Raw genomic sequence first — 26,141 nt, 5'->3', positions numbered from 1 at the left:
AATCTCCTCATCTCCTTGCCTGGGGCCTCCCAAAAGATTCTCCCTTTTCCAGTTCATTTGTGGAAGAAAAGAATATAACAAAGATGTTGGAAGAGAGGGAAGGAGGAAGAAAAACACACATCCTGAAAAATGTCAGCAACTGTTGTAAGCAGGTTGCCCCACATCCCCTACTCAGTCCACCCATTTACCCCAAAACATGTCTGGGAAGAAGTAAGGGAAATATTGCAGGTAAAGAAACTGGAGTGATGGAGTGAGGGAAGAGGGGTCTGGGAGGAGGGGAAAGCTAGAGTTCCAGCATTGTTATCCTTCAGCCGCAGCACTCCTGCTCATGCTTTGTTAACTGACTTCACAGGAGCAGCCCACCAACAGGGTATACTCTAAGATGATTTTCTAGTAGGAAGCCTGGCTTTGTACTAAGCTCTGAAATTTTTGAAGACAGGAGCTCAAGCTCTCCTCACCCCACCTTTCTATCTGTAGCCTTTAGCACAGTACCTGGCATTCTCTCCTTGAAGAAAGGCTTATGGGCACAGTCCACAAACTGGATCAGCGATCACTGGATGCAGTGACAGCAAGCTCATCCTCTAAGCCTCATGCAGACTGTACTCCCACCAGCCGAGCGACGGTTAACAAGCCACCGAGTCAAACTAATCATAGCAGCAGCTGCCACAGCTGCTATTTACCAATCAGCTGCTATTTGCCATACATCTTTACGCTTCCATTTTGCAGATGAGAAAACTGACACTTGGAAAGCTTGTGCCTTGCCCAGGGCCTCATAACTAAAGAGTCAGAATCTGAACCCAGATCTGTCTGGTTCCAAAGCTGGCCTCATTTCACTACCACCTTGTGGCCTGGTTTTGGTGCCTGAAGAGCCCAGGAGTCCCACGGCCAGTTCTGTTTCCTGGGGTCCTGGTCTTCTATGCCCCCCTCACTACCCTCCTCCTCTCCAGTGTCTCCCTCCATCCTCAAGCTCCCCTGGGAGACAACAGATAATTGGCATGTTGGGATATATATGTCACTCTTGCTTTTGTCTTTTTCATTATGTGGGAACAACAAAGATAAAAAAAGGGAAAATGCTGGTAAAATAAATTTATAGGAAGATGCGGACTTATATAAAGGAAGTAAATACCATTTTAACCTGGACTATTTGTGACAACGGGTATCTCTGCTGACCGTTCTTGGAGTTTAGGTGAGTGAAGCTTGTTTGGAGGACCAAAGTCTGGAGACCCAGGTTCCTCCCCTCCTACCCCAGGAGACTCTGGGAATAACATGTAGGTGGCACCCTGGTGTACTCTCCTCACTCAAAGATACATGTAATTATGTAACGACAGGATAGATCTAGGAAAAATCTTCATGACTGAGAGTGGTGGGGACCAAAAGTGTGAGAATCTCTCTTTCCTACAGATGTCCAACTTAGATTCCACCATCTTGCTTACGTTGGGTTATGAAGTGAAGTCAAAGCACAAGAATGGCAATTGAGGGTCTTGCCCAAAGGATTTTGTTTCCCTCCTACCCATCCTCCTGAGCGTCACATGAGGGCAGTTGTGGCCAAAATGTCTAGTTTGTTCCCATTTTCTCCCCTTCCCCTCTCTCACCCTTAGGGGAGCTCCAGGTTTTGGCTCCTAGAGGTAAGAGGAAATCTAGGGAAGAGGATAAAGAAGCTAACAAGCAGTCTGCAGTTGAACCTCGACCAACCAAAGTTTGAACTGCACAGGTCCACTTACATGCAGCTATTTTTCAAATACTACAGCACAGCCTGTAGTTGCTTGAATCCTCAGATGCAGAGGAACCACGGGTATGGCTGTTTAAGTTAAAGGTGGATTAACTCATGTATTTTTCAAGTGTCAACTGTACTTCAAAGTTTTTTTTTAACCCTTCGTTTGATTCAGGGGGCTATCTGTCCCTTCTTTCCAAAAATCATTCATATCTTGCCTTTATGACTCATCTCTTGACACTATCACTGTTATTAACTTGATCTTAGAAACTTCAGAGGAAAGAAGCAATCAAAAAGGCTCCCCACAGCCAAGGATGCAAGGGAGCCTGGCAACTCCACAGGTGGTTGGGAGGATGGTGGTGTGAGTGTAAAGATGTTTTTCTAAAGCTGGGGCTTGATTAGTATTGGAAGTGAGGTTTGAGGAAGGAGAGGGAGAGGCTACAGGAAACCCGAGCTTGGCCGAAAGAGGAACCCGGGCACATATTTGGTTTTCCCCTCCATCCTATGCATCACAAGTCAGTTTCTTTTTTAGTTTGGTTTTCTGTCGGGTTGACTGTCCTTGCTTCTCCTGTGCTAGGCGCCACTAGCCAAATCCAAACCCGTCCCCTCCGTCCAGGGTTGTATCTCTGAATTGAGAAGGGTGTGAGAGATGAAGGGAAGAAACACCTCATATTAAGAAAGCTGGGCAGCTTGCTCTCAGTCAGAGGCTGATAGGCATGAGAAGCCAGTGCCTGGTGAGGGCCAGGGTCAGGGAGGATTTTAATTGTACAAATCTTCCTTGGGGCTGGGATAAACTTCACTTCTGTGTGCGTGGACAGGTGGCATGGCTCCCTCATCTCTAGAGTTGAGCAGCTGAAATTTCACCCTCAGATTGAAAACTTGGAATGGGACATGAGAGGCCCCCTCCCCTCCCCCTCTAAATTTAGGAGCCCAAACACATGGTTGGGAGCAGCAGGTTATTCCTCACCACACCTCAGAGGGTGTGTGTGGGTCAAATGGTCAAACTGAGCCTTCATGATATTGCTGTAGGGGGTCACCTGCTCCTCACACCTGAGGCAGTTTAGGGCTCAGAGACAGATGGCGGGGAAGGAAGGAAAGGAGGTTGGGAAATAGGGCGGTAGGAGGGTCAGGCAGCAGCAAGAGCAACGAATTCGATTGTGTTTTTGTTTTCTTTTTTGACTGAGGTAAATAAAAAAGCTTTTATCCTGCAACACTTGGAGATAAGAATCTGTCCACCCCCATGAGTTCCAGACTCTGGCACCGGCCTTCACATCAGGCTCTTCCGGTACTGACTGTGCTGGGCGGTCTGTCTGAGGTGGGAGTCGGGGGTCTGCAGGTCCATCTGTCTGTACAGGTCCCTCAGCTCCCTGACCTCCTGCAGCACCCTCTTCGCCTGGCTCCAATTCGACGATGCCTCTCCTAGCAGCCGCTCTGTCTCCAGCAACAGCTGTTCCGACTCAGAATCGGGAGGAGACCGAGGGGGCTCCTTGGCCTTTCGCTTCCCGTCTCCCAGTCCCTGAACCTCTGCCAGCAGCTCCTGAGTCTTCTCCAGTTTCCTGGCTACCAGGTCCTGGATTCGGGACAGCTGCCCCGGGGGGTGTGGGATGGGGGTTGGGGCGTCCTCAGCCCGTCGTTGGAGGGTGTGGGCTGGCGCAGCGTCCCGCTGAGACAAGATCTCCTCCAGGGAGGCACAACGGCTTTTTTCTGTGGCGGTCAACTTCTTGGGTGCCTGTGGGGTATAGGTGGCCCCCTTGTCTGGCTTTTCCCAAAGTCGGGGAAGGCCGCTTGCCCGGTCCGAGGAGGGCTGGATACGGTCTGAGTCTGCTCTCCGCCGGCTGCCTGCTAGCTGGGCCACAGACTTATCCAGGTCGACCCGGAAGCTCTCAGCACAGGAGGTTGGCTCCTCAGGGGAAGGGTCTTCCTCCTGGATCAGGTCCAAGGTCAGCATCCCATCTGAGGTAGAGGTTGAAGCCTGGGGAGGGAGAGGACGGGAAGGAAGGGGGTAGATTGTCATCCATGAGCATTTCAGGACTGACTGCCTGAAAGAGAAGCAAGCTGTGGTCATTTCACTCCTCAACGTGCCTTCCCTGAATGAGAAGCCTTTGATGGTGATTTAAACTTAATTCTTTCATTTTTCTGTGATTTAAAGTAATTTCTCTTGTTGCCCATATTTTCCACTTGACCACGAGCTTCCCGAACAGTGTCCTCCCCTTTCGTGTTGTGGACTCGCAGCATCAACTGGGTCTGACACACGCAGGATGCCTGGCATGGCAGGGCAACTTTTCTTTTCTTCTGTATCCTCTGAGCCACACACTTCACACCCCTCTGCTATTTGGACCTCAGAACACCTTGCCTTTAAATAAAACTTGTTCTATTTCCAGAATACTGTAATTTTTTGCAGGGTAAAATACTGTAATTTTTTAAAAGATAAAAAAATACTTAAATTATTCAACACCTCACATGTATTGATACATATGTTATTTCAATCATTCCTCACAGTGGCCCTTCACCCGGGCACGATTATGGCCCCACTTTACACTTGGAGGTGGGCAGCTTCAGCAAAGCTGATTCTAACCCAGCTTTGTCTGATTGGAAAGCTCTCACTCTTTCTACTATACCTGAGTGCCTCATTCCCTAGAGACTTTGAGCTCGGACAAGTGAAAGAAAATCCTTGTTCCTCTAAATGCCTGCAATACGTAATGCTCTTACCTATCAGGATAACTAGCCACCAGACATCAGCTTACATTGCCTCGTAGTATTCATCTCTTCTATTTCTCACATTCCTTGTGAGTGTATCTCATTTTCCTCAAAGGAAGCTAAATCTATTAAAGCATCCGTGTGTGCTAAGTCACTTCAGTCATGTCTGACTCTTTGTGAATCCATGGACTGTAGCCCTTTAGGCTCCTCTGTCCATGGGATTCTCCAGGCAAGAATACTGGAGTGGGTTGCCATGCCCTCCTCCAGGGGATCTTCCAGTCCCAGGGATTGAACCCATATCTCCTGCATTGGTAGGCAGGTTCCTTACCACTAGGACCAACTGGAAGCCCCTATTGAGGGCACATCTTTCAAATTCACAGTAGATACTAAATATTTTTGGTTTGGAGGAATCGAGAAAGGGAACAGGGTGAAGGGACTTTCCTAGCTTTTGACCTTGGTACACAAATGCCTCTGGTGGGCTAAGATACAGTCCCATCTAAGATGAACTGACAGGGAGTTAGCCCTTCAGCAATTTTTACTTTCTTATAGTCTTACATACCACAGCCATTAGGTGTCCCCGAGTTGGAGGGCGGCGGGAGTGTTGGATTTTTGCCCTGTCTCGAGTAGGGTGGGCCAGATAGCTGTCCTCCTCGACGGTGACCTGAAGAGACGCACTGTGAGTCACGGGTGCTGTTCAGAGACTCTAGTTCCAGACCAGCCTCCCCTGCGGCCTGAACCCCCAGCTCAGAAACTGCTCCTGAGCAAATCCAAGGGCAAGGATTTATGGGACATGAAGGGGCTTCTTAGGCTTGTTCATGTATCAGAAAGCGGGGAAACAGGAGCTGGCAGAAAAGACTTAGAAGCTAGGAGGAGAACAGGGCTTTCCAAAGGGAGATAAAGCAGCAGAGCTGTGGGGAGCTAGTGAATGGGGCCCGCACCATCCTCTTCCCTCTTTAATGAGCCACCCAGCTCCCTGTGCCTCAGTGTCCGCCTCCCCACAATTAGCCCCCCTAACCTCATCCAAGACGCGGTTCTTGGCTCGGGTGATGGCGGAGTTGAGGGCATTGATCCACGATTCCTTCTCTTCTGGACTCACTGCCAGGAAGATCAGGTTAGGTGCCTGTGAGAAGATTCACGTTCAGTCAGGGTTTTTATAGAGTTGGCCTCACCTTGACAGTGAAGAAATGAGAAGTTAAACTTCATTCTCTTAGACTCAGCTCTTGGAAGGAGAGAGATTCTACTTCTGGAGTCACCTGTGACTTAAGGAAATCATCCTCTATTCCTGCAAAATGCCCTTGCTTGGAGGCTGTTTTAGAAATGACTGAGGAGGAGCTCAGAAGGGTACTGGATATTAATACAGCACCAGAGATAATTAGAAGAGGTTTGGCGAAGGACAGGTACTGATATAAAGATCTTTAAATGTTTGAAGAAATAGAATGTGACAGGAATGGTTCATAATTTCAACCACCTACCACGGAACAGGGAAAAGTGGCTGCTTCCCAAGACGGGGTGTGTGTGTCTCTGTGTGTGTGCGCGTGTGTGTGTGTAAAGTGGCTGCTTCCCAAGAGGGGTGTGTGTGTGTGTGTGTGTGTATTTGACAGAGACTGAGAGAGACAGATGATTTTTGTGGCTGGACAGTTTAAAGGCTGGCTTGCCAGGAAGGAAGGAAATGGCCACCATATTCTCAGATTAAATAATAAAAGCTGGTAGGAGAGCAGTAATTCAGGGCCTCTGAGTCAGAGAGCTGAGAGAGATCCCAAAGGGGAAGGTGTTCTCCTCTGGCCTCCACACCCCTGCCCTGGTCCACGTTCCAGGCCCAGGTGGCAGGAGGGGCGTACCGTGTTCCCGGGCTGTTTGGAGTGGGCAAGAGTGAACTTGCTATGATTCTTCTTGCTCCTGCTCTTGGATTTCCGGAGCTCTTCACACTTCTCATAGTCACTCAAGTCAAACACCTCTTGAATGTTTTTCTCATCTTTTACCTAGGGGAGGATTGGAGGTGAGGTGATGAGGATTAAAATGACTTAGTCCCTTCTCCCAGATTGTTAGTTTAGACCCATCCGAGAACCAGAAGAAGTCTGAGAAGGGAGGGATGACAGGACAGGGAAAGGCTGTCCTACCCCAGGCTCGTAGAGGCCAAGTCCTGATTCCTTGCACGGGTTTCCACTTAAACTCCTCTTGCAACTCCCCTCAGCCAAGCTTCTGTTTCCAGAACCCCAGTAGGTCTCTTCATTATGACTCCTACTTCGCCCTTCAAAGGACACGGTGACAGGGCTCATAGTTTAATCCTACCATTCTGAAGTAAGCAGACCTGGACGGCCCTTGATTGTCCAGAGAAGATAAAGGCAGAGCCAACATCAGGGGATTTCTAGAGAGAATGGAGGGCCGCCTCCAGCCTCCCCTTTCTTACGTGTATGTTGATGCTTTCTTACCCTCATTTAGCTCCTTCCTTAAATATATTCTATTATGATGAGACTCATCTATCTCCTTCATTTCAGGAGCTTTAGCATCACAGGGACAGCCACCCCTGTGTTCGGTTTGTTCAGATAGGGTGAAAAATACACCTGTAGTTCCTACCCCACCTTATTCCTTCCAAGGTACCATGACAACCCAACGTAGCTCCTGCAGGCTTGAGAAGCCGCTAGAGTCACTCCACTGTGCTCTAGGCAAAGACACGTTTATACTCTCCCTGGAGGACTACTTGAAAAGAGTGTTCTGCTACCTCTTCCCATGATTCCAGTTTGAGCCCTTTTAGTCAGGAAGTTCTTCCTTGTGTCTAAACTGAGCCCTTCCTGCTTGTAGAATGTATCCTGCAACCGGCTCCACCCTTAGCAGCTTTATCCATCATTTGGCTCTTAACTCTCTTGCTGAATGTCTAACGAAAGACCACAACTCCGTCTATATCCTCTGACCCCACAAAGTGAGCGCCACAAAGCAAATTCCACTAAATTTCTGCCCAGGTCCGTTTTAAACCCCTTGGGGATTTTTCTCTTCTCCCCTGAGGTGTTCCCATGGCTCTGGCCCTCTGAAGGGTGATCTGGCTTACAAGAGAAGAGAAGACTTTGTCACTGGTCCAGACAGAGGAGTCTGTGATTAGAAAACCCTTTCACCCTCTGCTACTTGCACCTGAGATTAGAAGACCCTAGGGAATGAGCCTTTCATCTCTTTTTGGGATGAGAGACGACAACCACCAGCACTTGTTAAAACTAAACAGACACAAGTAGCGTCATATGTTCCTTGGATGGTATCTACCCTCCCCGACTGGAATTATTTCACAAAAGAGTCCTCGCTTCACAAGTTCTGACATAGGAATTGTGTGAGCATGGAGGTGACTTCATCTATCTGCCTGGTTCTCTCTTCCATCCCCCAACCCATCTCTGCTCTTGTATCTGCCCATCCTTCTGACTTGCCGCTGGACCCAGGGGACACAGGCCCATTCAGGTGAATGGCCGCTCATATACCCACCTTTGTTTGTTTCAACACGTGGCTCCTCCAGGCCTCTCCCCTATCCTGGCTTTGGGCTAGGAAGTGACAGGGGCCTTGAAGGATTGTGGGCGGAAGTGAACAAGATGCTGGCAAGGGGTGTCCCATAACAATTCCCAGAAACATGGGAGCATGGATGCAGGGTGGTGCATCAGTCCTCTCCCCCTCCTTCCTCAGAGCTGAGACTATCAGCAGAGGCCAGAAATCTTGGAGAGGAAAGTGCTGGGTGTGTGTATGTAGCCAGGGGAAGAGAGTTACTTGTTTCTGTTTTCCTTAGTGGGGGGGAGGGGAGGGGAGGGGAAGGGAAGGGAGGGAAGGGAAGGGAAGGGAGGTATTCTGGCTTGGACATGACTGATAAGCAGCTCTGGGGAGCAGGAGACACTGACAGAGGTCAGCCCTGCATAGGGCAGGGGTAGGAGACAGGGTAAGACAAGCAGTGAGCCAGTGCCCAGGGAAGATGGACAGCTCCAGGACCCTAGTTCCCCACTGTATTCCCCCCCCCCATCTAATTCATACAGTCTCATTTATAATTACCACCCACCAAGGTCAACCCTTCCTTTCCCCTGATTCTTTGTCCTTAGGCCACAGAAAGGAATTTTTCCCATGCTTGCCAAAAAAGATGCCCTGAACTCAATTTCCTCTACCATGAGGTCTCCCGAAGGTCTAGTTTCTGTTCCTATACATCAGCCCCATGATCAAAAGGTGCCCTTTGACTGAGAATGAGAACAGTTATTAACAACAAATACAGAAGGATTTCTTTGGTTGAGGCAGTTGCAGGAAAAAGACTGGTGCAAATTCTAAGAGGGTTAGGGATTTCCTTGCATTAACATGTAAATTACGGATATCATAGTACATTTTAAAAAACTCTTTAATTCTATCGGCTCTGGAGCTTTCAGGAAGGGGACAGAATCCAGCCTACATCCTTGATCAGTTTCACCTTTAGCCTAGGCCTCTGAAGCATGGAAACTGGCTCCAAAGAAGAGTAACACCAATAGGTTTGTTCCCTCTTCCTATGCCTTCCTCTGCAGTGGGCAGTTGGCCCCATGACTGGTCAGATGTTCCTGACTCACAGGACACCAGACATCCTAGGCTGAGGTCATTCCATTCTTTCCCCTATCTCAGTACCCCTTCCTCCACAAATAAGGGTCCATCACACTCTTTCATCCCCAGACTGTTTTTTAGATTGGTACAAATAAGAAAAAAAAAATGTCTTGTTCCTTCTACCCTTTCCCTGATCTCATGTTTTCCCCACTGACGTGTGGGAAGTTCTCGCCGATTGCTCACTAGAGTTTCCTGCCATTATGAAGTTCAGGGAAGGCAGGAGATACACTTGGACACTTGCTTTAAAAAAGAAAAAAAAAAAAAAACAAACCACAAACCTAGAAAGTCAGCAAATTGTGGGGGGCGGGAAAAAAACCTTGGGTAGGATTTAGGGTTGGGTAGAGGTGACCCTTAAAGATAAATTCTCCTGTCAAAGTGTTTTCTCACCTCATTCCAACACCAAGTGCTCAGCTTAGTGTAAACAGCAAGGTTTAAATACCCTTAAGAGGGATCTCTTTGGCCCTGGCATAGCTTAGTTCTTTCTTAGCTGCTTCGGTAGATGTTCTGTTCAAGATGAATACTTTCTCCAGGACTGCCTGTGTGTCTTGTTTCAATACCATAAAAGGATTTATTTACCTAAATATAGTCTAAGCAGAAAGCAGAAGAGGTTAGAACTCAGGGAGGACTTCCCAATTAGCCCCTGGTGAGGGATCTCAAACTCACCAGGCAGGGGAGGGCCATCCTACCAGGGGAACTCAGGACAGTCTCCTAGGCAATGCTGACATAGTCACAGAGATAGGTACTGGAATGACTTCTAACCCATGGAGGGGCAATTTTAGTTTCTCCACATTCCTATGTGTTATTGAGCCCAAGAATTAGGGATAAAACAGAGAAGAGTTTGGATTCAATATGTGGGCTCAGGTTCTGACCCAACGTGGACTATTTTCATTGTAACTATAGACCCAAAGACACAGAGACATGCAGGGGTTCAAAACTCCGCTCTCCCTTCTGATATAATTGGCCGGGGGTGTTGGGTAGGAAGGAATGGAGAATGAGTTCCTCGCTTCTTTGTTTTTAAGTGGAGTGGGGGTGGGGAACAGAGAACATGTTAATTAAGGACACTGGCTTCAAGAGAAATAACTGCCACTTACAAATACTCTACCTGAGGTCATGTGAGACTGCCTCTGGATTGTAAGTGTGTCTTCTGTGATTTGGAGCAGCTGTACTGCTGATATGACTTGCGTATGTCTCTGTGAGAGACAGGAAAGGGGAGGCTAGCTGGGCTGGGGGGCAGGAAGGAGGGAAGAATAAGCTGAACAGGGTGTTTCAGCAGCAACAGCAAAGAAAAAAGAATCCTACAGTCAGCTCGAGGCCAGGATAGGGGAGAGTAGGGGACACTTAAAGAGTTTTGGGGACATCTTGGGAGGGAGTTATCATGCTTATCAGAAAGGTATTTTCAAAGGAAAATCTTTAAGTAAGATGCAACTTCTAATTCTAATTCGGGTCTTCTCACTGAAGGGCGACCTTTCTCTGCAGGTAAGATGGGGGTAGAGCCAACCGGACTGCTGAACTCGCTTTCGGAACAAAATCAGGAGTGCGGTAAGGGGGAGACGAGAAGTACATATAAGACCCCTTCGGAAAGACCAGGTCAGGACTATGAGAAAACTGGGTAGTTCGCGGCAAGGGCACCTACCTCCTTTTCAGAGATGTAGAGCTGGTCCCCTTTCAGCACCACGTAGCGGTTTTTCCAAATCTCCCTGAAAATCCCTTTCCCGCAGAATTTCCGGACCCAGCCGACCTTCTCAGGCGGTGCACACTGATGGTTTCCATCCTGAGGCCCCTGCCCCCGCGAGCCAGATGAGAATCGCACGGTTAGGTGGTTCCAGCTTTTTCCTCCTCGCGTTCCGTCCTCGGCGCCCTCCCGAGTCCCCGGTCCCCTCCCCGCGTCCGCCCCGCCGCAGCTGGAGTCGGGGAGCCCCGCGTTTGCTCCCCACTTCTTCAAACCCTTTCACTCCAAGGAACTCGCATCCCTATCGCTCCCCTCCCCCTTCTTCCAAATAAACAACTGGAATTGCCCGTGCCAGGGGTGAGGGCCGGGCTGGAGACGAGGGGTGGCCTTCGGGGCTCCGCCGGGCCCCCCGCCCCCTCCCCCAGCTCCCCTCCACGCCGCGCCGGGGTTTACGGCATTTTATTTCTCATTGTCTTCTAGCCGCTGCAGAGCTTGGTGCCAGCGGCCGCCCGCCGCCCGGGGAAGGCGAGGCCGGGGGTCGGGGCAGAAACTCAGCCAAGTTAGCCCCCGGCCCAAGTAAACAAACAAAAGCCCCCGCGGTACCTCGTCGCGGGCCCGGCGCACCGAGGCCGAAGCTAAGGGACCGGCGACCGGGCCGGGCTGGAAGGAGGGGGCTGGCGCGGCGTGTCCCCGGCCCCCAAGCCGGCCGCCCGCGGCCCCGACGGGGCCGGGGTCCTCGGGGCACAAAGTCAGCGGCGGCCACGGGGCGGGCGGACGTACTCACCCTCTTGGTGGAATTGTTCTTCTTCATCATTCCGGGCTGCCGGGCGGGAGCCGAGGGGCGGCCCCGCGTCGGGGGCCGAGGCCGCTTCGAGGGGGCTCCTGCCCACGGGGAGGGTGCGCAGAGGCCCCCGGCGCCGCCGCCGCTCCTCCCTCCCTCTCCCGGACTCTCCCCTTCTTTGTAGCTCCGGTTACACTAAAGGCCGGCCTCCCTCGCGCTCGCACACACACGCACGCCTGCTCCCCGCCCCTCGGCGCCCTCCATCCCGGCGCCCACGCGGCCCGGTCCCCCGAGCGCGCCCCCGCCGCCCGCCAGCCCGGCCCGGCCCGGCCGCTCCCCCGGCCCGGCGCGATGTGGGCGGCCCAGCCCGCGCCCCGCAGCTCCATCCACCCGCCCGCTGACGTTGCGAGTTCAGAATAAAGGGCGAATCGCCGAGCCGGAGAGAGTGCGCTCCCCCCACACCCTCCTTTGTTTCTGACTCACTGAGGGTGAAGAAGACAGACCTACACCCCGCCGGGGAACGGCGTCTGGGGCGGCGGGGGCACCCAGACTCGCACTGACGGCCGGAGCGAGAGGTGGAGCCTGAGACGACCGCCCGGGCCGACCTGCCGAGAGAGCCGGCAGGGGCCGATGCGGCGGGTGATGGAGACACAGGCAGGTTCATAAAGACCGGCGATAACCTAGATTGAGATCGTCTCCCTCCCAAACCCCAAACAAAAACAAGAGCGTGAGCTGGGAGGGCGTGTTACCCAGGACTGGCATCCGGAATTCACACGCCCTAGGTGGTGGAGTAGTGGTCTGGGCAGGTCAACTGTTGGGGAAAAGTTTTATCCTTCGGAGGGTACCGATGTGTAGGGGCTCCCCGCGGAAGAGAACTCAATACACATTTCTTCCAGTTTACAAATTATTAGGCCTTATTTGAGCCTCGGGAGAATAACCTTATGTATGAGGTAGATATTATGACCTCCGTTGCATAGAGAGAAAAGTGAGTACAGAATTTGCAGACACATTTTAAGTGCTGGAAGGAATAGAATTCTTGTCTCCAAAGCTCTGATCTGTTAGACCTAGTGGCTTTAAATATAAGCACCAGGTCGTGAATCTGAGTGAACTCCGAGAGTTGGTGATGGACAGGGAGGCCTGGCGTGCTGCGATTCATGGGGTCGCAAAGAGTCGGACACGACTGAGCGACTGACTGAACCGAACCGAAGGCTTAAACATCCTGCTATCTGGTGTCTCTCCCTAATGCACTGACATGTAAAAATTCCACCCTGTCTACCACAGTGCCCAGAGGAGGCCCTGGCTGGAGGAAACTGCTGATCACTCCTAAGCCAAATCTGCCTCGGAGCCCACACACCAACATCTTGGTGACTTCCTTTTTCCCCTCAGTACACATTTAATGGGAAGAGGAGAGAGGGAACCTAGTTTGGGTACTGGTTTCATCACTGCTCTGTGGCCTTTGGTCGAGTCGCCGAATTTCTTTGGGCCTCAGTTCCTCTGTAGGAACTGACTGCCAGTTCCACCAACAAGAAAGACAGGGGAAAACATGAGATGACCCATGAAAGTCCTTTCAAAATACAGTATTGAAAAAAAAAAAAAAATACAGTATTGCCCTCTAGGGCTAATTACTAAATAATAATGAGCTAACGAACACACTGCCTGGCATATGGCAGGCACACAGAAACTTCCAAATGAATAAAAATCCCTGGCACAGAGGAGTAGAGGAGAACCTCTTTTTCAGAGATGTCTCAAGATTAAAAAAAAAAAATGTTGGCCAAATTGAGGAGTGAAGTGGTCTTGGCTTTTTCTGGTATCTGTAAAATGAAGGAGGGGTCTTCTCTTTTTTTTCCAGCTTCTCCTTTCTCCCTAATCCAACAAGATTCTTCTTAACCTCTTCTCATTTACATACTAATTTATTCCTCTATTTTAGACTGATATAGAAATGTATCCTTTCAAAATGCTCTCATATATAGTTTAAATCTTTAGTGCCACCTTGTGAGGTATAAATATTATTCCCACTTGGAAATGAGGAATAAATATTATTCCCACTTGGAAAATGAGGAAATGGCATGGCACGTCAACCGACTTGCCCGTTAACACAGCAAGTTACTGGCTAACTAGGTTAGAATCCAGGTTTTCTGACTCCACAAAGCCTAACACCTACACAGTCCCCTTCTCACCATCTCTGTTTTCCACCCTCGTGACAAAGGGGGAAAAGTGGAAGCAATGACATTTTATTTTGGGGGGCTCCAAAATCACTGTGGAAAGTTGACTGCAGCCATGAAATTAAAAGACGCTTCTTGGGAGGAAAGCTATGACAAACCTAGGCAGCATATTAAAAAGCAGAGACATCACTTTGCCAACAAAGGTCTGTATAGTCAAAACTATGGTTTTTCCAGTGGTCATGTACACATCTGAGAATTGGACCATAAAGAAGGCTGAAGTGCTGAAGTGCACCATACAGAAGAGAGTCCCTTGGACGGCAAGGAGATCAAACCAGTCAATCCTACAGGAAGTCAACCATGAGTATTCATCGGAAGGACCGATGGTGAAGCTCCAATATTTTGGCCATCTGATGCAAAGAGCCAGCTCATTGGAAAAGACCCTGATGCTAGGAAAGATTGAGGGCAAGAGGAACAGGGGGTGACAGAGTATAAGATGGTTAGATAACATCACCAACTCAATGGACATGAATTTGGGCAAAGCCCGGGAGACAGTGAAGGATAGAGGAGCCTGGAGTGATGCAGTCCATGGGGTTGTAAAGAGTCAGACAGAACTTACTGACTGAACAACAACTATTTAAAAGTGATTTAAAAAAGAATGAGAAAACCCAAGGTATCTTCATAAGCGAGGAAACAAAATGTCTCAGTATACTCATGAGAAAACTACCCTGCTTGATGTTTTGAAAGCTTGCTGGCCCAGGGAGATAGGAGTGGTTTGGACTTTTAAATAGGTTCTTGTTTATGGGGAAAAAAAATTAATTCAGGACTTGCCTCATCTTCCTTTAGTCAGCAAATACTTGAGTACATCCTGCATGCAAGTTACTAGAGTCTGCTGTGCTGTATCGGCAAGGAGCTGGAGCTTTGTGGAACATCAGGCAGGGGGACTGCTAAAATATCCAAACTCTCCAAAGTAATTTTCAGATTCCAGAACAGATGCTTGTGGGCTGGAGAACCTTCCCTGTCTATTTGCTCCTGAAGCTGTTACATAAATTTCTGGCTTTTCTTTCTTCATTAACCTGTACGGCTACACTCCCTCGTGTTATCGTCCTGCCCTGCCCTCCTTCGCTTGTCTGCTTTTGTCCGGTTACTCATCCCTTTCCATAAGCCATGCTCCTCCCCTGGCCTGTTCTTTAGGCTTTACTTCTCTCCACCAGGCGAACCGTGTCGTGGCACCTGAATTGGGATCTATGAATTGGGACTGTTTCCAAAGACCAATCTTTAAGTAAGACATCTCAGAGCAGGAACTTATGAGTTCTTTTTCTCATTTTCATAGCACAGTCTCTTCAGTGAGCTTGACACTACCACACACACAAACCACAAAAATAACTCAAAATACCCCAATTTCCTTCTTTGGTGGAGATAAGAAGATACTGGGGGTACTTATGGTGGTGGGTTACTTCCCTAACTGCATTGCCATGGTGAGACACAACTGTAAGTAGCTCTGTTCTTAAAGTGGCTACTTTATAAGTAACTTCACTTAAAAGAGGAAGAAGGGAGCCATTAGAGGTAAGGATTGTGAATTGCTGCCTGCACATTCACAAGCCAGAAACTGTTAGCCAGTTGTTTAGCTAAATACAAGCATCTTGGCTTTTGTAGAGTGAATGGGACTTAGAGGTTTTGACTAGGGCATTTCAATCTCCTAGAAGGGAGGTCATTAAAAGCATATGAGACCTTAATTAAAATGTTTTTAGAGATTTCTCCAGCAATCCAGTGGTTAAGTCTCCAAGCTTCCAATGCAGGAAGCATGGGTTTGATTCCTGGTCCCAGAACTAAGATCCCACATGCCATGTGATGTGGCCAAAAGATTTTTTTTTAAATGATGTTTTTAAAGGGACAAAAAGAAAGGGCCAGTAATAATATTATCAGCTCTATAAAGCTTAAATAAAAATATGAATCTTTGATCCTTAATAAATGAAGAAATGCCATCTTCTGGTTTATAAAACACCCTGAAGGTAGGGCTCATTTCTTAAGACTTTAAAAATTTTCCCTTTTTTTGGCTGTACCTTGAGGCATGTGTGTGGGATCTTAGTTCCCTGACCAGGGCCCCCTGGAGTGGAAGCACAGAGGCTTAACCACTGACTGGACTGCCAGGGAAGTCCTTAGAATTTTTTTTTACTACTTATTTTAATTGGAGGGTAATTACAATATTGTGGTGGTTTTTGCCATACATCGACATGACTCAGCCAGGGGTGCACATGTGTCCCCTAGACTTCTTAATGTTGCTAGCGGAGCAGGCACTATGGGAGCAGGTGAATAATGAAGAGAACGATATTAGAAAAGTGTTCTTATTCCAGAGTTATCTTGCCAAGACAAAGACAAGCACAGGTAATCCTGTTTGGAAAAAGGTTTCTATTTGAAAAAACTATGTAACTTGTAAAATGCTGCATTTAAAACTTGTCTCCCCTAGCCTTAAAAGTAAGGCTGCCTTACTTTTCTTTATTATTTAAAAATAAAAGAGAACAGAACTTATTAGATCTTAGCCCTTAGCTGTAATATGGACAAAAGCCTTAGGGGCTTCAAGAGTGTATGGTGAAACAATGGCCCAGAGCTGAGAGGAGAGGAAGGGGGAGATGGGTCCAGTGACCCTTAAGCTCTTCCCTCCTACTTCTTCAACTGCTGATTAATGTAGTGGGAGGATGACAGAAATTCAGTCATTTTGTGTAGTGACTCGGTATCCCCTACTTAGAGACAGAATCCATATTATTTATACTATAAGTCAAATTACACTGGGTGGTTTACTATGTATCAGACATTGTTCTAAGTGCTTATATGTATTCTCTCATCTTATTTAGTCCTTACAATCCTATAAGGAGGAATTTAATTACTTTCTTTTTGTATTAATAGATGAGGAAACTGAGCCACTAAGAGACTTAATAACATTCCCAAAGTCACATAACTGTGACACAGATTTGAGCCTAGGCTATCTGATGCTACAGAAAGTTTATCAACATAAAAGGAAGGTTTAAAAATTTTGTGCCAAGCACCAGGAAAGGACTGTGGTAGGATTTGAGCACACCATAATTTCCTGGTATTAATGACATTATCATTTTCCACTGCTTTCAAGAGAAGTGAAATTGACGCCAGAATATATTATTTGCTTTGACATACTTTACCTATCCTTTGGGTACAGGTCATGCCTTCTCTCTGTTTGGTGTACAGCCAGCTCATGCCTCATCTCATAAATTCCCATAAATAGTTATTAACCCCAAAGAAACAAAAACAAATCACTTGTATCTTTTCATAAAATGGATTTTTATTGTCTTCATACATGGTTTCTCAGTACCACAGAAAACTGCAATTTAGGGACAAACAATTTTTGGATGGTTCTTATAGAAATATGAGTTTTCAGAAATGATTTGTGCAGAAATGTGACATTAATGAAAAATAAAAGGGGTCAAGAGAAGAGAGACTGTAGTATATGCATCTAATTTTTACTTTTTAAAACTCCTTTAAGCTGTAATCCTTTACTCAAATAAGAGCCCAACAAAATTAATCAGAAACTGAAGTGATTGTGCTATCAAATACAAGGAATACATTTTTTTGAACTGATACAAATGGTTTAACTTTGTTAATCAATTCCAAACACTGTAAACATCTGTATATACATACTTTTGTTCTTACTATTCAGTTTGCCTAAATTAAGTATGAGTTCATGAGCTATTTAAAAAAAATTAATTTGTATTGAAGTATAGTCACTTTACAATGTTGTGTTAGTTTCTGCTGTACAGCAGTCAATCAGCTATATGTATACATAGATCCCTTCGTTTTTAGTTTCTTTCCCATTTAGGTCACCACAGAGAATGGAGGAGAGCTCCCCGTGCTATAGCTGTATACAGTAGGTCCTCATTAGTTATCTATTTTATACATAGTAGTGTATATAAGTCGATCCCAATCTGCTAATTAAGGAATACACTTATTTATTTGATAAAGAAACCATGAGAAAAGTGGATTGGAATGGGCTCAGACTTATTCTCAGCTCATCACCGGGAGTCTTGGTGTCTGTGCCAACAGTTCAGGAATCAGCAGGCTACCTGGATGTGGGTTATAACAACAAGCACAAAACCCAACGCTCTTCTCCAACACCCCTCTGGTCAGTGGAGAAAGCCTGCAGCGATGCAAGAGGGGAAGTTGCACCATTCGGCTCACCTCTCCATCACCATTTCATCTTCTGCTTACTGACCTTGATGTAACCTGAGAGCTTTCCTTGCTTCGGCTGTGCAGTCCAGAAGCCAGAACTTCCTCTAGGAAACTGAGCAGTAGACTTGAGTTACTCAAAGGGGAAAAAGAAAGAAAGAAAAAAAAAAGGCATCTCCCAAACAGAGTATCTTGCTTATAATATCTACGTAGATGAAAGGATATCATGAGTAGAACACAAGAAGCACTGGTCTGATATCTGGGTGCAGAATAGAGGCCGCAGTCGAGCACGAAAACGTCTGGACTGGGAGAGGGCCTTTTTGCACTTCCCCAGAGTTCTCACTGTGTTTTTAGTTTTAAACTTGCAGGATTTTTCAAGTTTGAATTTTCTAGTCTGGAATCCAAAATTTTTAAGGACAAGGCTGTACAATCTCAGAACCATATTACATCAGTACCTCTTACTTATACTCTTAAAACTGCCACAGAACTTTAATTGTGCCTCTCATCTATTCTTTATCCAATCTGCTATCCAAAGTGGCACCAATTTTCTAAATACAAGTTATATCCTATTGTATACTTTCTCTTCTTGTGCTTTAAAAACTTTCTTTTGCTTATAGAATCATACACAGATTAAAATTCAAGGCTCTTTATAATGCAGCCTAATAATAACTAATAGTTGTATTTATTTTATTCTGAGAATTGGTTTAAGCTATGTGTGTGTATACATATAAACAGAGTATATGTATTTATGCTATTATCCTCATTTAAAAAGTGAGAGATTAAGTGACTTGAGAAGGTCACAACAGTAAGTGGCTTAGCTGGGATTCAAATCCAGCTCTCGAATCCACACAATACTCTCACTTGTCTGGTTCCATCTCTCACCAGCTGTGCAGCCTATGTGCCTTTTGTGCCCAGCCATTCATTGTTCCCTAAATGTGTCCTAAGCTTTCACACCTTTATGCTTTTGCTCTTATTATGTCCTAAGTCTTAAATGATTGACTACCCCTCCTTTGTCTGATGAAATCCCTTGTATCATTAAGGCTGAGGATTAAAGGCCACCTTTTCTGTGAAGGCTTCCCTAACTCTCCTCCATGCTGAACTAGTCACCTCCATCATTATCACTCTGTCTTAGAGCTGTTTTAATACCATATTATTATTAATTAGGTACTCCATACAGTATTGATGCCAAAACAGACTGTGAGTTACTTAGGTTGGGACTAAGATTTATTCATCTTAGATCTTCAAGGTTTAGCACAGAGGCTGACACTTAGTAGGGGCCCAGTAAAGGAATACTGAATAAATGAAGTAATTAAAATAGCCACCCATTGGCAAGAAAGCCTTCTCTGTAATACAGGAGTTTGGGAGGCAGTACTTAGAAGTATGCTGGACTCATTCTCAGGATACAGGTCTAGTAGCAGGCAGAGGGTTGGTGAAATGATCAGGTAACTTATTATTACCACAGTTGTGCAGTTTTAGACCTGGAAGATTCTAGGCTTAGAGAATTTAAATTCCAAGCTCCTTTGCAAAAGAAAATGGTGAAATAGAGGGAAAGGAGTAGAAGCTAAACTCATCTATTCATCCACTGAACACCTCTGTTAATAATGGCACCTCTGTCTAGCCTGGCTCTTTGGCCAGTAGACACTTTGAGGTCAGAAAATAAGTGTCAGGAAATGAGGCAGCATTTTTTTTTTTTGAAAGATAACACAAGAAGTCTTTGATTAGTGACTTTTGGTAAGAATGAAACAAATATGCTGGGAAACCCTATCAAAACCTATGAGGTGATCTTTGCTTCACTTGAGACTGTCCTACATGTGCAAAGGAAAGGAGAAACCTTCCTGAAATTGTACTTAAAGATCCTGCTCTGTGGATCAACAAGACCCCACATTCTTGCCTGCAAAGAGAAAACACCCTTTATATCTGCTAGGCCTAATTTTGTTCCCCAGGGCTATTGTGGCTTTTTAAAAAGTATCTATTTGGGGACTTCAATGAGTCACTTCAGAATGCTTTAAAAATTATGGGTGATGAACATATTGGTATCTGTACCCCAAATTTAGACTGTTTAAAAACAACAAAACAGAATGATTTTTCTGCCCAGATTTGTTTTAAATCCATCTTACTTAAGCAAACTCAAAAATCCCCTTCCCCTGTGGTACTGTAATCCAGTCAATTCAGCTCAGTTCAATTAAATGTAACAGTATTTACTGAGCATCGTTATATGGCAGGCACTGAATGAAGTGTATATATGAACACTTGTTATGACTTCTAAAACTTTAAGGGACTCTCAGTCAGAGGGATACACAATCACAAAGTAACATGAGAGATGGTATAAACAGAGATGGTACCAGGAGCTAACCCAGTGGATTAGCACTATCGCTTGTCTTGGTTTGCTGTCATTTTGGGCTCTATGGATAGAAGGACGGTGGGCAGAAAAAAGCCCTAATTTTTAAAAGTCAAACTCAAAAAATCTTGCAGCACACATTGAAAAACAAGTTTCTTTACTTTAAAGTCTTTGGTAAGGGACTAGAGACTAACACAGAATTTTAAATTTTAATTACTAAAATAATTGAAAAGAATAACTGTGTTCCTAAATAAAGCTATATATTATAACAATATCTATCTATTCCTTTTTAAAAAAAAAAACTATACTCCACAGAAGGAAATTACATGTGAGTTTCTTACAACAAAAACATTAAAGGAATTTAGAATCAGATCTGAAGAGTGGTATAATGGAAAAAAATGAATGGAATTTCTAAGGAGCAAGAAAATAGAAAAAGACATTCTGAAAAATAATGAGAAAAAAATCCAAGATATTTGCCTTAATGGAGTAATAAGCTTCTAATTATAGCCAAATACTTAGCTGGATTATCGGAATGGGGGAGAGAAAAGGACAAGATGGAACTTTCAATAGCTCAAAATACTGATTACAGTTGTTAGAGGTACTACTATGTTTCATGTTTCTTTGCTTTTGCATATACTATTCCCTCTGTCTACAAAGCTGTCCCATCCCTATTGCATTTTATCTAGTGGAACAATGCATCTTTTAAAACCCAACTTGCTCTCACAGTACAACGCCTCTAGGAATTTATTTGTTTTCGTATCTGTTTTCCACGTAAGCCTGTGAGTTTTTTGGGGTACAAGTAATACATGAATATATTCTTTCTGTAAAAGTGTTAAATAGTATACATAAAGCTTGTCTTCTTTGACTCTTCTTTTCCCCAGTCTTTCCAGAGATAACAATATGATCAACAAATATTTATTAAGTGCCTATGTGCCAGGCACCATTTTAAAAGCTGTGAATTTAGCAATAAGTGAAATGAAAAAATTCTGCGCTCATGGCATACATATTCCACTGGGGAAGGAAGAAAGATAAGCAAAATTGATAAGTAAAATATAATAACAGTAAAAAATCACTCACTACATGTGAAGTACAATTCTAATGAGATAGAAACCATCCTACTTCACAATGAAATTAAGGCACAGGAATCAAGTCTTATATCTTGAACACGACCAAATTGGGATGCAAACCCAGATAATCTTGTTCTCTTACTCAAGAGAACAAGAGTTTGTTCTCTTAACCATGATGCTACACTGCCTCTCTGTAATATGTTAGATAAAGAGAATGCTATGGAGAAAAACAAAGCAGGTTTGAAGGAGAGTTGGAGGTAATGATGGTGTTGTGAGATTTTAAATCCAGTGGTCAAGGAAGACCTCACTGAGAAACTGACATTGGAGCCAAGACTTGAGTAAGGCAATGGAAGATATATCTGTGGGCTTCCAAGGCCCGGTATGTTCAGGGAACAGAAAGGAGGCAGGTGTAGCTGGAGTGAGGTGAATAAGGTATTGGGTAGTAAGAGATGCGATTAGAGAGATTAAGGGAAGGGGATGGAGGGGAGAGTGAAGATGAGCTCATGTGAGGCCTGGTAATAAAGATTGTGATTTGTACTTTGAGTAAGATGGGAAACAACTGGAGGGTTTAGTGCAGGGATGTGACATTATGTACTTTCATAGATTCGCTCTACTGCTATACTGAGAACAGACTACACGGGGTTAAAGGTCAGGGAAGTGATGGTGGTACAAATTAGGCAGTTGTGATGAGAGGGTATCAGGTTCTGGACATGCTTTGAGGGGAAGGATCATAAGATTTACTTGATAAACCAGCATGTAGGTGAGAGAAACAAGGGAGCCAGGAAGACAAGGTTTTTGGCCTAAGCAACTAGGAGAATGGATAAGTCTGAGGGAAGATTATATTTAAGGAGAAATATTGGAAACCTTGTTTGATTACTGTTAAATATGGATGTTTATTAGACATTCAAGTAGAAGTATCAAGTAGACAGTTGGACATATACATCTGGAGTTTGGGAGAGAAGCTCAGATTAAAAATAGTGATTCTCAGGACTTCCCTGGTGGTTCAGTGGCTAGGACTCTGGGCTCCCAATGCAGGGGGCCCAGGTTCAATCCCTGGTCAGGGACCTAGATCCCACATGTGGCAGCTAAGGAGCCCTCTTGCTATAACTAAGACCCAGTACAACCAAATAAATAAATATTTTTTAAAATAGTGATTCTCAACGGAGAGGTGTTTTAGTTTATGTTCAGAATACATCTGGCAATGTCTGGAAACATTTTTGGTGGCCATAACTGTGGGAGTGCCGCTGGCCTCTGGTGTATAAGGCCAGGGATGTTGCTGAACATCCTATAATGTACAGGACAGTTCCCCTCAACAAAGAATTATCTGTCCTCAAATACCAACAGTGCTGAGGTTGGAGAAACTCAGACTAGAGATGTAAATCTGGGAGTCATTAGAGGATATAATTTAAAGCCATAAGACCAGCAAGGAGTGAGGTGTACACAAGAAGAGAGGGAGTCCAAGAATAGAGTTTCAGGGACTTCAAAAACAGGAAAAATGAACAAAAGAGACAGAGAAGGAATGGCGAGTGAGGTAAGAGGACTGCAGAGTGTAGTTTCTGGAAGCTAAGTGGTAAAAGTCTTTCAAAGTGAAGGAACTGGTCAACAGTGTCAAATGCTGCTGAAATGTCAAGTAAAATGAGTACTAAAAGTTGATTCTGAGTTTAGCCACATGGAAATCCCTGGAACCACAACAAAAGTGATTTCGGGGAATGACAGGCATGAAAAGCTAAATGGAGTGGCTTAACAGAAGAGGTAAGATTTAAAAGAAGATACACGTTTAAGAGAATGTATAAGGAGAGGAATCAGAGGTCGTGAGAAAAAAACAACTCTTGAAGAATTTTGCTATAAAAGAGAACAGAGAAATAGCATAGAACCCGGGAGGAGACAGGAGGTTAACCGAGTTTTTAAAGATGGGGGAAAAACCTAGCATGTTTCTGTGCTTCTATGAATGATCCAATAGGGTGTGAAAAACCCATTCAGGATTGAGAGAGAAGCAGGTCTGGAGCGAAGCCCTAGAGGAAGTGAGGGAATGGAATCTGGTGCCCAAGTGGGAGGGCTGGGCTCAGCCAGCAGCACTCACCACTGTGATGGGACGGAGGGCGGAGGACAGCGGCAGTGTGGGAGCTGGGCGGGTTCTCCTCTAAAGACTTTTACCACCTCGAATAAGAGCTTCTTGATCTGTGTATCCTCAATATAAAGCAGACACTGAATTAGGTATTTGCTGAATGAATACATGGATCAGATTTATATTTTTTAAAATAAGTTAAGACCTCAGCTTAAATGTCACCTATTGTGCTAAACTATTCCTAAACATCCAGCAGCAATTTTATCAGTAGTAAGGGAACAAGGTGGCTTTGATATCTATGTCTGAAAATATTAAGAATCTCATACAGAGAGATCATACTGCTCTTCACTGGGTGTATACTTTACCCATTTAGAACTCATTATTTCTCAAATGCAATGTGCCTTTCCCCACCACCTACTGTCCTCAGTTATGCTGTTTTCTCAGTCCTGAATGCTCCTTCTTCCTATGGAAATCCAACTTACTCTTCAAGGCCTAGTTCAAATGCTATCTCCATGGCGAAGCATTTCCTGATTACGCTGCCAGAATTAATTATTTCTTTTTTGGACACATTTTATTTAACTTACATACATTAACACTTCTCAAACTTCTGTACCTAAGAACCCCTAAACAACAGAAGAGAATCAGTGTATTAGTATTGAGGGTATAGTCCAAATTGGTTTACTAGCTTACATCTTTCTTTGAGGGCTGATATTTTGCTTTTAAAACACATAACAATTGTGTTATTTTTCATAAAAGGGCCTTTTAAATTTCAACATAAACATATTTTTATTTTTCATAGGAGTTGACCAGTTAAATTATTTAATTCTACTCCTGGAATTAGAAGTCCCCCCGACTTCTAAAGAAAACAGACATCCCAAAAGATGTGTCATGCTTATTCTGTGCCTTTGTGTGACTCGGGTACTAATCATATCCTAATTTGAGAAATACAGGTTTGTTTGAGTTCTCCACCTGAACTATAAGATCATTAAAGATAGAGATCTTATTTTCTTTGTATTTTAGGCCCTGTCTTGGAAAAGTGAAAGTGAAAGTGAAGTCGCTCAGTCCTGTCGACTCTTTGAGACCCCATGGACTGAAGCCTACCAGGCTCCTCCCTCCATGGGATTCTCCAGGCAAGAGTACTGGAGTGGGTTGCCATTTCCTTCTCCAGGGGATCTTCCCTACCCAGGGGCTGAACCCGGGTCTCCAGCATTCCAGGCAGACGCTTTAACCTCTGAGCCACCAGGGAAGCCCAAAAGTACCTTATATAAAGCAGTTACTCAATAAATATCTTCCTCCCAAATAGTATAATCATAACAATCTGTCAATACCCTTGGCTCATATTTTTTTCTTGCTGTTCTGTGACTAAACCAACAGTAATAGCTGCTGCTGCTGCTAAGTCGCTTCAGTTGTGTCCGACTCTGCAACAGTAAGCAAAACAAAAACCCAATAACTCAAATGTCTATGGATAGATGAATGGAGAAGCAAGCTGTGGTATATTTACACAGTAGAATGGTACACAGTACTGAAAAATGGATGAATCTTAGACATATGGTCAGTGAAAAAGTATGATACAATTTTCTTTATTAAGCTAAAAAATAAGCAAGACTAAACAAGACTTGCTTATTCTATATTTAGAAATACATGGATTAGTGATAAAAATAACTCTCCCCATCAAAGCAACGGAATTAAACACAAAATTTAGGATACTGTTTACTTGTTATAGGGAGATAAGGGATATAACTAGAGCACAACATACAGACAGATCCATGTTATTGGCAATTTCCCAGTCCTTTGGTGAAGGATCCAAGAGTATTCATTATATTTTCTAACTTTTATTTACATATATTCTTGTTGTTTAGTCGCTGAACACTTTTGGGACCCCATGGACTGTAACCTACCAGGCTCCTCTGTCCATGGGATTTCTCAGGCAAGAATACTGGAGTGGGTTGCCATTTCCTTCTCCAGGGGGTCTTCCTGATCCAGGGATTGAAAATGTGTCTCCTGCATTGCTAGTGGATCCTTTACTGCTGAGCTATGAGGGAAACCCAAAACTACTATGTTAAGACGTAATTATGAAGAAGGCAGTGGCACCCCACTCCAGTACTCTTGCCTGGCAAATCCCATGGACAGAGGAACCTGGTAGGCTGCAGTCTATGGGGTCGATAACAGTCGGACACGACTGAGCGACTTCACTTTCACTTTTCACTTTCATGCATTGGAGAAGGAAATGGCAGCTTACTCCAGTGTTCTTGCCTGGAGAATCCCAGGGATGGGCGAGCCTGGTGGGCTGCTGTCTATGGGGTTGCACAGAGTCGGACACAACTGAAGTGACTTAGCAGCAGCAGCAGCAGCAAGATGTAATTTCTTAAGATAAAAGCTTCTATATCTAAATGGTTTCTATACTCTGACGTTTCTCACAATCTTTAACACACTAATGTGAATCTCTCTACTTTCCAGGAGGATACAGTGATTTAGTTGTCCAAGAAACTTTTAAAAATATCTATCAATATCTCCCAAACAAGTCTTCTATAGAACAAACCTTGGGAAACACTGAATTAAGATATAAAATACTTCCTTGATTATAACCAACTCCAGTGAGGTTACTTTACCCCACGATACTTTCTTACAAACAGTGTAACCACCTGTTGTAGACTACTCCTTCCCAGTTCCCACCTTAGTATCAGGACACCTGATTTAGGAAAAAATAAGCAAAGCAAAGCAAAACAAGTAAACAGGAGCCCTTGGTCTTACTTCCTCTCCCTCCTGTGAAGAAATAGGGAAAAAAAGCAACCAATGGGATTCTGCATGTATCCAACACCCTGCATGTGTCATTCATGTGAGGAGAAAGGATTATCCTCATGGGCCATAGGACAAAAGAT

The 26,141-nt window shown here is 45.0% G+C and overlaps 2 protein-coding genes, 1 long non-coding RNA gene and 1 other non-coding gene across 8 annotated transcripts in view; 2 read left to right on the top strand and 2 right to left on the bottom strand.

Moving 5' to 3' along the window:
- Window positions 1–2,866: 2,866 nt before the first annotated feature.
- Window positions 2,867–12,168, bottom strand: PLEKHO1 (pleckstrin homology domain containing O1). 4 transcript variants are annotated; one of them, XM_069574037.1, is made up of 7 exons: window positions 11,923–12,138; window positions 10,623–10,769; window positions 6,526–6,656; window positions 6,247–6,387; window positions 5,424–5,528; window positions 4,968–5,069; window positions 2,867–3,683 (listed from the first exon to the last, which is right to left on the bottom strand). In XM_069574037.1, the coding sequence occupies exons 6-7, from the start codon at window positions 4,974–4,976 to the stop codon at window positions 2,979–2,981; spliced, it is 714 nt and encodes a 237-aa protein (XP_069430138.1). In that variant the 5' UTR covers window positions 4,977–5,069; window positions 5,424–5,528; window positions 6,247–6,387; window positions 6,526–6,656; window positions 10,623–10,769; window positions 11,923–12,138; the 3' UTR covers window positions 2,867–2,978. The 4 variants fall into 4 exon arrangements, with proteins under 4 accessions (XP_069430138.1, XP_069430129.1, XP_069430121.1 ...); XM_069574028.1 differs by lacking the exon at window positions 11,923–12,138 and adding an exon at window positions 11,443–11,713; XM_069574020.1 differs by lacking the exon at window positions 6,526–6,656 and having other exon boundaries at window positions 11,923–12,168.
- On the top strand, window positions 10,250–11,115 carry LOC138432617 (uncharacterized). The gene is made up of 2 exons (XR_011253925.1): window positions 10,250–10,379; window positions 10,466–11,115. It is a non-coding gene; the product is annotated as an uncharacterized lncRNA (long non-coding RNA).
- A 4,723-nt stretch (window positions 12,169–16,891) lies between the features above and the next one.
- VPS45 (vacuolar protein sorting 45 homolog) overlaps window positions 16,892–26,141 on the bottom strand; it is a 71,727-nt gene continuing 62,477 nt past the window's right edge. For both annotated transcript variants that reach the window (XR_011253912.1, XM_069573991.1), the window contains one exon: window positions 16,892–17,907. Coding sequence is in view for 1 of the 2 variants with exons in the window: in XM_069573991.1 (XP_069430092.1) it covers window positions 17,820–17,907 (88 nt within the window). In the remaining variant the exon portion in view is untranslated. The remainder of the gene's footprint in view (window positions 17,908–26,141) is intronic.
- Window positions 22,190–22,262, top strand: TRNAG-CCC (transfer RNA glycine (anticodon CCC)). The gene has a single exon. It is a non-coding gene; the product is annotated as a tRNA-Gly (tRNA).

The sequence above is a fragment of the Ovis canadensis genome, chromosome 1 (genome assembly GCF_042477335.2).
Source record: "Ovis canadensis isolate MfBH-ARS-UI-01 breed Bighorn chromosome 1, ARS-UI_OviCan_v2, whole genome shotgun sequence".
NCBI lineage: Eukaryota > Metazoa > Chordata > Mammalia > Artiodactyla > Bovidae > Ovis > Ovis canadensis.
This window is presented reverse-complemented; position numbering and strand designations above follow the sequence as displayed.